Source organism: Orcinus orca, chromosome 9, assembly GCF_937001465.1.
Source record: "Orcinus orca chromosome 9, mOrcOrc1.1, whole genome shotgun sequence".
NCBI classification, from domain to species: domain Eukaryota; kingdom Metazoa; phylum Chordata; class Mammalia; order Artiodactyla; family Delphinidae; genus Orcinus; species Orcinus orca.
Genome location: NC_064567.1, coordinates 13,203,110 through 13,214,686, shown reverse-complemented (window position 1 = coordinate 13,214,686; position 11,577 = coordinate 13,203,110). Strand labels below are relative to the sequence as shown.

General features: G+C 43.6%; 1 protein-coding gene across 1 annotated transcript; it reads left to right on the top strand.

The window, feature by feature from the left end:
- Positions 1-1,185: 1,185 nt before the first annotated feature.
- Positions 1,186-10,509, top strand: NDUFB2 (NADH:ubiquinone oxidoreductase subunit B2). Its single transcript, XM_004272133.4, has 4 exons — positions 1,186-1,347; positions 6,130-6,274; positions 7,722-7,820; positions 10,431-10,509. Exons 1-3 carry the CDS (start codon positions 1,250-1,252, stop codon positions 7,794-7,796), a joined length of 318 nt encoding a protein of 105 aa, XP_004272181.1. The 5' UTR covers positions 1,186-1,249; the 3' UTR covers positions 7,797-7,820; positions 10,431-10,509.
- The last annotated feature ends 1,068 nt before the right edge of the window (positions 10,510-11,577 follow it).

Below are 11,577 nucleotides of genomic sequence, written 5' to 3'. Positions count from 1 at the left end.
TTGGGAAAAATATAACCTGTAAGTGGGGACCTTAAGAATTTGGGGGGACTTCCCTGGTGGCACAGTGGTTGGGAGTCCACCTGCCAATGCAGGGGACACGGGTTCGTGCCCCGGTCCGGGAAGATCCCACATGCCGCAGAGCAACTAAGCCCGTGCGCCACAACTACTGAGGCTGCACTCTAGAGCCCGCGAGCCACAACTACTGAAGCCCGCGCGCCTAGAGCCCGTGCTCCGCAACAAGAGAACCTGTGTACCGCAACTAAGAGTAGCCCCCGCTCGCCGCAGCTAGAGAAAGCCCGCGCGCAGCAATGAAGATCCAACGCAGCCAAAAATAAATAAATTAAATAAATTAAAAAAAAAGAATTTGGGGACTGGGGAGGGGTGTCTAGAGAAGTTTGGAGTTCGTCCAGGACTTAATAGAAGGCAATATTAAGAGACAAAAGCCAAGACTCCAGAGCTGGCTCAGGATCAAGGAGGCATAAATTGGAGGCCTGCTAAAAGGCAGATTCCTTGGCCCTAATCCAGACGTAATATCTGGGGTCGGGCTCCTCAGGGGATTCTGATACCACCAGTCCAGGTGCTGACATGTGGGAACGACTGGCTGCGGGTTGGTAATCAAGTTCAAGTTTGCAGAACAATACAACCAGGAAGGCTTTAAAGAAACCGTTGAGCCTTTGCAGGAAAGAAGAGTACAGTGGACTAGTTTTGGGAAGGACATACTGTTTCAGAAAGGATGTGGCCTCCTAACACGGTCTGGAAGGGTAGTTAATTCAGGAGAGCAGGCAGGGAGGCGGGTCCAGGTCGGGTAACAGCATCTAGATGAGCACCGGTAAGGAGGAGCGAGCTCAGTTTCAGGGTTAAGTTTCTTAGCGCCCGCGTAACGAAGAGGGGCTCCTGAAGCTGAGCGCCGAGGCGCGGCACGCCCATCCGGGGGCTCCACCTAGCCGAGTTCTCCAGGGCCGGCTACACCATTCGCCTTTCTGAGGCGCCTCCTGACCATCAAAGCCACGGCGAGCCAGGTCCCTCCGTGTGGAGGGCGAGCTCAGCTAGCGGCCCCACGGTCCTCACAGCTGGGAAGGGCTTCCGACGCTAATTTGAGGCAGGAACTCCTCCTTCCCCGCCCGCCTCCGTACTTCCCCCTTCGGGAGATGGGCGGGGCGACGCCACTGACATCACTGGGAGAGGCGCCAAAGGAAGTGACGTGAAGCGGCGGCGCGGCCTGGGGATTGCTGACCGAACGTGGGCTGTTATGTCGGCTTTGACGCGTCTAGCGCCTTTAGCGCGCGTTGGAGGCCACTTCTTCAGGGGCCTACGCGCGCGGGCGGCTGGAGGCGCTGGAGTCCGTCAGTGAGTATTGCCTGCGGGGGGGGCTTCGCCTGCATCTAACGAAAAGTGCCAGTCTTCTGGACGCCCTCACCTTGACGCCGAGCCCCACGGGCAGATCCGGGTCTGCAGCGACCTCCACCCCGAGGCATGCTGGGACTCGTAGGCTGACGGCGTGACCCAGGGGCCCGGGAGAGGGGGGACGTGGGGCGGGGAGCTCTGCTCGCTCGGCAGGTTGAAGTGTGTTTCGGGCGGGCCCTGCCCCAGCGGGAGCCTGCCCTCGGGAAGTTGACAGTTGAACGTGGAGACGGCTGGAGCTAATCTGGAAGCGAGAGCAGGAGTTGGGGAGGTGAGGGCGTTGCCGGTGTAGTTTGAAGCGTCAAGTTCGAGGCAAGGTGAGACAGGAGACCTTGGGACGTAGGGAAGGAATGGTAGAGAGTCCTTATTCCTGGCTCAGGGGTTTCGAACGCAGGCGATAATCGGTCGTTGAGAGGTTTTAATCAGACGCCATGCGGCCAGATTTTAATTCTGAAAAATTACTGTGGTTGCAGACTAGAGAATTAGTTAAGGCACGGGCGTGGAGGCAATCACCCGTAGAGAGTGCAGAAGGGTGGGAAGAGAAGAGAGCCAAAAGTAAATGCTTGGGCAATATCGGAATTTTTCTTTTTTTAAAGTATTTTTTTGAGCAGTTTTAAGTTCACATAAAAATTGAGTGGAAGGTACCGAGATTTCCCATAAATCCCCAGACCCACACGTGCATAGCTTTCTGCATAATCAACATCCCAAACCTGAGCGGTACATTTGTTACAGTTGATGAGCCTACACTGACATATTATCACCCAAAGTCCCATACTATAGAGTTCACCTTTGCAACACCAGAATTTAAAGAGTCAGCAAAAGCAGTCACCCATGATGTAGCCCAAGAAACCGGCTGGAGAGCATAGTGCTGGGATGCCAGGGGAGGGCACGTCTACCAAAAAGGAGTTGGTAGTGCAGAGGGGTTCAGTAAGAGCAGGACTGAAAATAGTACATTGGATTTCTCCAAGTAATGGGCCAGGCCCCTTGCACCGTGATCTACACTTTACCAAGAGGCAGTGCAGAATAGTGGTTAAAAGCATGATTCAGCCCCCAAAGTGCCTCTGTTCAAATCTCATCTCTGCCACACTTTTGCTGTACGGCTTGGAAAAGTTTCATGATCTCTTAATAACTGAGTTTTCTCACGCGTATAATGGGGATAATAATGTTGACTTCCAGGTAAGTAAATGAATAACAAATCTCTAAAATGTTTTAAGAGGGCTGCTGGTGGCTACTAAGGATCATACAAGTATTGTTTAACTGAGACCAGGAAAATTAAAGGAGTGACTTGCCTAAAGCCATGTGTCTATTAAGGATATGGAGCTGGGACAGGTGTGGGGTGGCGAGAAGGAAAAGGCATGTGTGACCTGAGCAAGGACAGAGATGGAGAGCCACCAACAATAGCCCTTGACCTGCATGGGAAGACTAGGGGGTGTTCCTCTTCACCGAGATCTTGGTACTTCCGTAACACACCGTATTTCACAGTATGTGAATACTTAAGTCAGTAGGTTTTCTGGAGAGTCTTTCTAGGTGCTGGGGATAGAGCAGAATACAAGAAAGATAATGGAGCTTACATTCTGGAGAGAGGACACAACAAGTAGAAAAGAACATGTTTAGGTACTCTTAAGTGGCATGAAGGAAATAAAACGGGATTAATCTAGAGAGTGTCTGGGGTTGGTGGGTGGGTTATTATACCTAGGATGATGTGGGAATGCAGGCCTGAAGGTTTGATTTGAACTAAGACCTAAGTGATGAGTAGTCAGCCATGCAAAAATGCCAGGAAGAGCTTCTCAGACGAAGGAGACAGCAAGTGAAAAGGTTCTGAGTGCTGATAATGGGCAAGCAAGCTGGTGAGTGGACAGCGGTAGAGAGACAAGCAGGGCCCCAATTAGGGTGGGCCTTGTAGGACGAGGCCTTATTCTAAGAATGATGGCAGGCTGTTGGAGGCTTTAAGCAGGAAAGTAATATGATCTGGTTTATGTTTTATTTTTTTACACTTTTTTTATTGCATTTTATTTTTCTTTTTTGAATTTATTTTTTATACAGCAGAATTTATTTTTTATACCTGCTGTATAAATAGATTAACTATTAAAATAGTTAATCTATTTTATACATATTAGTGTGTATGTGTCAATCCCAATCTCCCAATTCATCCTTGGTTTATGTTTTAAAAAGGTAACTTTAACGGAGAGTTATGGTGCTTGCATTTTTTTTTTTTAAACTTGACACTTAAAAATCCTGGGTTGGAACAGCCATTATTTCTTTGGATATTGTTTCTTCCCCATTCTGTTTTCTTCTTATAGGACACGAATTAGGCATATGTTGGGTTTTCTCATCCTTCTAACCTCTTTTCATATTTTTTAGCTGTGTCTAATCCTGGCTTTAATCCTTTTTATTTCAAATGATTACATTTTATTTCTAGAAATTCTGTTGTTTCAAACTTGATCTTTATAGTTTCTTGTTCCTTGCCTTTAATTTCAAACTTTTATTTAAAAATAACGTGTTTTCTGTATTATAAATTGTAATTATCCATTTTTCAAGTCTTGTATATTTGATACTGCTGTCTGTTGTTTTGCTGATTCTCACTCATAGTGTCTTATTTCCTTGTAATTTTTGACTGTGAGCTTTTCCTGGAACTTTTATCTGTCAGAATTCTTTAAGGTCTTGCTTCTCAAGGGTTCAGAGAATCCAATACCACTTTAAAATCTTGGGTTGAGGTTGTCTTGGACCATAATGTCCAAAACCCAGGTAGTGTGAATTTGGGTGCAAACCCACCTGAGGACTGGCTACTGGTAACAAATTCCTGTTCCCTTCTTCATGGCAGGTTTATGTCCCATTCACTCTTATATCATGGGGCTGCAGCTTTCTTCAGGGGTCTAGTAATTCGACTTCTCGTCTTGGGTGGGCCCCAGGCTTCTCCTGTCTCCCACAGCTGTCCAGGTAGAGGGTCACAGAGTCTGGGGAACAGCAGAAACGCTCAGGACGAAGGCCAGCTTCAGTGCTCATGTAGTTTCCAGGTCTTGTTTTAACTTGGGTTTTGCCCTTGGTAGATTCCTTTCTTTTGTGTCTGGTCAATGATTTATTAAAAATTAAAAAAAAAATCTCAACTACTATTGTAGTTGTTTCAATTTGGAGGGTTGTTCAGCTTGTCTAGTTCGCCATAGTGCAGTTAACAACCTGTCTTGGAACATAACATTAGATGTTTGTGGAATCTTTATATTCCTTAATCATGGCAATTGTTATGTCATGCATTCCTTTTCTCTAATTGCAGTGTTTCAAATTTTGTTCAAAAAGATTTCCACCTTGCAGTCAGTGATCCACTTATTTCAAGTCATAGTTAAAACATGTCACTCTAGCAGTAATTAAATGTGGAGAGTTTCTGGGAATGGGTTTAAACTATAATTCTCAAATCTTATTTTAAATGAGTTTAACTGATGGGTACTTATTACTAGGCTATATCCAAAACCTATCAAAGAGGAAGCCTGTTGTTACAATATATTGAATTCCCACCCCCATGGTTTATTTATATAATGTAGTATCTATATGCAGATAGATCCTGAATAGATACTGTTAAATATAATTGGCATACAGAAACAGTATGATAAATTCAGGGTGTAAAGCAGTGATGCTTGACGGAAACTTTTTTTTTACTTATTTATTTTTATTTTTGGCTGTGTTGGGTCTTCGTTGCTGTGCTGGGCTTCCTCTAGTGGCGCATGGGGGCTACTCGTCATTGCGGTGCGCAGGCTTCTCATTGCAGTGGCTCCTTTTGTTGCGGAGCACGGGCTCTAGGCGCACGGGCTTCAGTAGTTGTGGCACGTGGGCTCAGTCGTTGTGGCTTGTGGTCTCTAGAGCGCAGGCTCAGTAGTTGTGGTGCATGGGCTTAGTTGCTCTGTGGCATGTGGTATCTTCCCAGACCAGGGTTCGAACCTGTGTCCCCCTGCATTGGCAGGCGGATTCTTAACGACTGCACCACCAGGGAAGTCCCTCTCTTTAAATTTTCTATATCCATTTGTATGTAATAGCATACATATAGCTGCTGAATAGGACTTGAAAGTAGCCCCATTAAGTACAAATTCTATTATTTGAATTAGATTCAACCTGTGATAATTACAGTCCAACTGAATAACATGAGGATAGCTCATATGGATTATATTCCTCACCTTGTCAACAGTAAATGAAAACACAAAACCCAGAAAGACTTGTTCAAACTTACTGTTTAAGACTCTTTGCTTTGCTCAGTGCTTTTGGCTTATTAAAAAGGGTCTGCTGAGTCCTCTTTTCCATAAAGTGGTCTTTTAATAAAGATTGTAATAGAGCAGAGACATAATTTGCCTTTGAAATAGATGGCTAACCAGACAAAGTAAATTTGATTTGTTTTTCTGGATAAGCTAGTGACTTACTACTACAGGTTTATGATTCCTTAATCAAAACTCTTGGGGCCAGTACCCCATAATCAGCACATTCATATTTCTGGTGTAAACTACATGAATATTCACTAAATGAAAATCATAATTAGCCTCTTGTCAATTCAGGGCCAGTTTTTGCTGCTGCACAAGTTTAAAGCAACTTCTGAAAAAGGAGTATTTCGAGGGACTGTGGAGCATTGCCATTCTGTATTTCGTGGAGGAGATGAGAAAGGTTCAGTTTCTGGCTGTAACTCAGAGTTTTGGATGAGTTCATACTTTGAAGATATAGCAAGCTGCTTAACATTTTCGTTTTGTCATGTAGTGCTGGTGGAGGTGTGCATATCGAGCCCCAGTACAGGCAGTTTCCCCAGCTGACCAGATCCCAGGTGATCAAGGCAGAGTTCTTCAGTGCAACCATGTGGTTCTGGATTCTCTGGCGCTTTTGGCATGACTCAGATGCTGTGCTGGTAAGTGCAGGAGAAGAATTCTTGTCCTTTGCGTGTGGGGAGGGAAGATCTCTTAATAGCTTACCTTGTTTCTTTTTTCTGTTTGTAGACTGTTTTTCAACCTGGATGTATCTCTTCACCACATTGTCCTTATGTATATGCAGGAATCCTTTTATTTTATGAAACATATTGTCTCTGACCTTTTCCACTCAAGGATGTATATTACATGTAGGTGGCCCATGTCTTACGGTTTCTGTTTGGTGGCCATATTTGGAAGGGAGACTATAGAAGCTAATTCTCTTACTTTCCAAGCTAGGGTAGGGGTTCATCCGCAGGTTAAGTTTCACAGTTAAGTGCCTTTAAATGATAAATGTTATTTAGTCTGTCCAGAGGCCCAAGGCAGCCAGGTTGAGGTGGGATGGATGTGGGCTAATTTCCCTCAGGAGGGAAGTTAGTTACTGGTGACTTTCTAACATGTCATTGGCCTCAAAAGGAGCTTTTAATCACATTTGCACAGATGCTATTCTCTAGGAAATTACACCTTGAAGCCGTTGAAATCCATGCTTATTGATCCAGAATACTTTGAATTTTAGTAAATTTGGGGTTTTTTTTAGGATAGGGAAAAATCTTAAATTTATACAGTGAGTTCTAGAAGCATCAGGTTGATTAATATCCCACTTCTCTTACAATTTCTCTGTGCCCTTGTCACCCAGTAAGGAGCTGCATGGTGTCTGTGGCAGCACATAGACACCTTTATCTCACTGTAGGTCCGCTGTCAGGATTATTGTGTGGCTGTCTGGCATGAGATAATGATGCAGCCGAATATGCCCTAGATCAGGATAGACAAGGAATGCTTCCAAATCTCCCAGCAGGAATGACAGGACAGTTTGAGACCTTATGTTTTGTCAGGGATTCAAGAGATTGTTGTGACATGGGGTATCTTCGCAATCTGTTGTCTCCGTACCGCCCACGCTCCATCACAAACACATACTCAAATGCTGGCTCAGGCCAGTAGCTCCAAGATGGCCAGGCTTTTAAAATTCAGGCCACAGCTCATTTTGAACAGATTGAAGAATAGCTGGACCATCAGATAGTTGAAGGAGAATTTGTTCCTGTGGTATTTTGAGGATTTTTTTTTTTTTTTTTTGTGGTATGTGGGCCTCTCACTGTTGTGGCCTCTCCCGCTGCGGAGCACAGGCTCCGGACGCGCAGGCTCAGCGGCCATGGCTCACGGGCCCAGCTGCTCTGCGGCATGTGGGATCTTCCTGGACCGGGGCACGAACCCCTGTCCCCTGCATTGGCAGGCGGACTCTCAACCACTGCGCCACCAGGGAAGCCCAAGGATTTTTTTTAATCACATTTGTTTTCAAGATTTCTTTTAAAATGTAACCAGTTGTATGGAGTGTAGATTCTTTTAGTTGCGTGAAGTATAGATTCATGAACTTTGTTTTTAACTGGTTGTCATTAGGGTCACTTTCCATATCCAGATCCTTCTCAGTGGACGGATGAAGAATTAGGTATCCTTCCTGATGATGAAGACTGAAAATGTAGACTCAACTCTTTCCAAGTGGGTATACCCCAAGTTTCTTTTTAAAGTTATATTTAACTTTTGTCAATAAACATGTTTTGACTTTGCACCTATCATGGTCTCAAAGAAACAGTGCATTTTATAACAGCATGAAGAACAATTAACACATCATGTCTAATTTCTGTCTTTGGTATTTTCACATTTGCTGTCATTCTGCCCCCTTTTCCCCATACACACTTTTAGTCTCATCTTCCTTTTCATGTTTAAAAAAATTATTTTTTCCTAAGCTATGTTACAGTTTAGGGTCCCATTTATCTATCTATTGATCAGACTTTTTTTTTTTTTTTTTTGCGGTACGCGGGCCTCTCACTGCTGTGGCCTCTCCCGTTGTGGAGCACAGGCTCCGGACACGCAGGCTTAGCAGCCATGGCTCACGGGCCCAGCCGCTCCACGGCATGTGGGATCCTCCCGGACCGGGGCACGAACCCGCGTCCCCTGCATCGGCAGGCGGACTCTCAACCACTGTGCCACCAGGGAAGCCCGATCAAAGACTTTTTAAGCACCAACAATGCACAGGGCTTAAAGTGATGGACAAGATAGATACGGAGGTTGTTTGTAGTTGCAAAAGTACAGTGTTCTACCTTCAGCGTTTTAATGGAAAATTCGAGCATATGGGAATGTTACAATATGGAATTGCATGGAATTAACTCTTTAAACAGTAAAAGGTTGTGGCCCTTTCATTTTCCCAATCAGGAAGTCAGAGAGAGTTTTTCTTTCAAAAGGAAGATACTAGGAGGAGTTCCTTTCCTCACAAATCCTTCACGGATTAAGACATTCTCATTTAATATGATTTTAAATTAATCACTGCATGGATAACAGACCTAAAAATAAAACCCAAACTCTTAAAGCTTCTAAAAGAAAGCACAAGAGAGTATCTTCATAATCTTAAGGCACACAAAAAACTTTTGGAGAAAACACAAAAGCACTGATGTAAAAAAAACTTGATAAATTTGATTTAGCCTAATCAAAAATTTCTGCTATCAAAAGACACCATTAAGGAAATAAATATACAAGCCACTAATTGGGAAAAAATACAGCATATATATCCAACAAAGGGCTTGTATCTAGTATATGTAAAGAACCTCTATAATCAACAAAAATTAGATGAACAACCCAATTGAAAAATGGGCAAAGGCCTTGAGCAGATACTTCACAAAAGAAGATATATGAATGGCCAGTAATCACATGAAAAAAGGCCCTTAATATCATTAATCACCAGGGAAATGCAAATTAAAACTACAGTAAGATATCATTTGTACCCACTAGAAAGACTGACAACTTTAAATGCTGATGACAATATGGAGCAGCTGGAATATTTGCCAGTAAGAATGTAATAAGGTACAACAATTCTGTAGAATTATTTGGCAGTTTCTAATGAAGTTAAACACGTATATCCTAGGATTCAACGACTTTATTCCTAGGCATTTAGTCAAGAGAAATGAAAATAATATGGCCATCCGTACAAAATTTTTCATAGCAATTTTTTTCTTAGTATCTCCAAACTAGACCTAATTGTACATCAGTGAGAGAACAGATAAACATATTACAGTATATTCCTTCAATTGAGTAATAATTCAGCAATTAAAAATAACAAGTTACTGGGCTTCCCTGGTGGCGCAGTGGTTGGGAGTCTGCCTGCCGATGCAGGGGACGTGGGTTCGTGCCCCGGTCCGGGAGGGTCCCACATGCCGCGGAGCGGCTGGGCCCGTGAGCCATGGCTGCTGAGCCTGTGCTCCGCAACGGGAGAGGCCGTGACAGTGAGAGGCCCGCGTACCGCAAAAAAAAAAAAAAAAAACAAGTTACAAGACAGTCATTTAGGTAAATCTCAAAATCATCATATTAAGCAAAAAGAGTGAGTCACTTAAAAGTACTAATAATGAATGATTCCATTTATATGAAGTCTGCAAACTGGTGATACTCATCTATAGAGGTAGGGTTGGGGGTTGGGTTTATGTGGGTACATACAGTTGTCAGAATTCGTTGAACTAGACCTTTAATTATCTGCGCATTTTATCTTTAATTACACCACAATAAAAATGTAAAACAAAAAAATTAACCATTGTACATTAATAATTGCCATCATTCAAAATACCTTGGAAATTGTTTTAAAGGATAGGAAGCATTAAGAGACAGTTAAGTGTTCCCATTAAATCATACTACTAGTATTGCTATTATTTTAATTCGAAGGAGCTTATTGACACGAAAATCACAGCAGTTTTGTGTATATGGGGGCAGGTGGTGGTGGGGCAAACAGTGAAGCTGTTTTATAGCTCGTTTCCTGTCGCTGGCTTTCCTATGGACAAGAGTCCTTACCAGGCCTCTTGTTTCCCTAGTGTTAATGGCTCTGCCAGCACTAGCCTCTTCCTATTTTTTTACATATTTTCCAGTATTCCTTTACGCAGTCATTAACATTTTAATGGCTAGACTGTAAACCCTTTGAGAAATCTGCAAGGTGATTTGACTCTTCTGCAAGGCTACTCACATGACTGATGCTCAATGAATGCTTGAATAACTGAATGAACAAGAATGATGGATTTGAATTATTGAAAATAAAAGTTCTTAAAGCTTTTCACTTTTGTTTCCTTGCAGGAGCCAGGTGAGAATTTCAAGAAGTTACAGACATCATACTGTATATTAAGTTGTAAATTAAAGTTTTGGTCAAGAATGAGGAACTGAGTTATGGATATTTCTGGTAATGACAACCACCCTTTATGGATTATTTCCTGTGCTCCCAACTGCTGTGCTAACTGGTTATAGCCCTTTTGGTGGGTCTTCTTGGGTACCCCATGGTGTCGATAGATAAGCCTTAGTGCCATTTATCAGTGAGGACATCGAGGTTCAAGGAAATGAAGTAACTTGCTTAGGGTCACACACTGATGAGTGATGATATTAGGTCTGACCCCACGCTTAACTACAGTGCCATACTGCCTACCTCCTTAGCTGATGTCTTAGTCGTATGTACACTGACAGTTTATGTGAAACTCTTGCCATTTCTCTACTGCTAGTGTATTCTTGCCCAAGTATACAGAGGTTAGAAGTCGGTGTGGTCCATCTGTTGTGTTTATGTATCTCTTGTGGGCTGGGCATTGTGTTGAGTCACCATTTGTGGAACTCTTTAAGACACACGTCTAACTAGGAATTCTTAGGGACCAGAGGAATGTGAGATAAGGGTGAAATAGGATGATGTAGTTTTTCAAAAATTTGTTTCAAAAGTATTTTTCAGCCTTCTGTAGCATCACAATTCTGAGAGGAGGTAGGACAGAATTTTCTTCTATCTACAGATAAAAATATGCAGTAGAGGGGCTTCCCTGGTGGCGCAGTGGTTGAGAGTCCGCCTGCCGATGCAGGGGACACGGGTTCGTGCCCCGGTCCGGGAAGATCCCACATGCCACGGAGCGGCTGGGCCCGTGAGCCATGGCCACTGAGCCTGCGCATCCGGAGCCTGTGCTCCGCAACGGGAGAGGCCACAACAGTGAGAGGCCCGTGTACCGCCAAAAAAAAAATGCAGTAGAGTGGCTTAATGACTTGCCCAGAAGCATAACTATTCATATTTTTAATTTAGGTTTTTGACCACCTAGGTGTTGGGAATACCATGCTAAACAAGACAGATGAGAACGTAGATTTTAGGAAGGGCAGACAAGTAGATAAGTGAGATTTACTAATTGCTGTGAAGGAAATAACATTGGGTGCTAGAGATGGTTGATGCTGATCTTTTTGGTGGGCGGGGAAGACATCT

Coding starts and splice junctions, on each gene's coding strand:
- NDUFB2 (XM_004272133.4), top strand. CDS start 1,250: ATGTCGGCTTTGACGCGTCTAGCGCCTTTAGCGCGCGTTGGAGGCCAC. Junction 1,348..6,129: donor GGAGGCGCTGGAGTCCGTCA/GTGAGTATTGCC, acceptor TTTGTCATGTAG/TGCTGGTGGAGGTGTGCATA. Junction 6,275..7,721: donor ATGACTCAGATGCTGTGCTG/GTAAGTGCAGGA, acceptor GGTTGTCATTAG/GGTCACTTTCCATATCCAGA.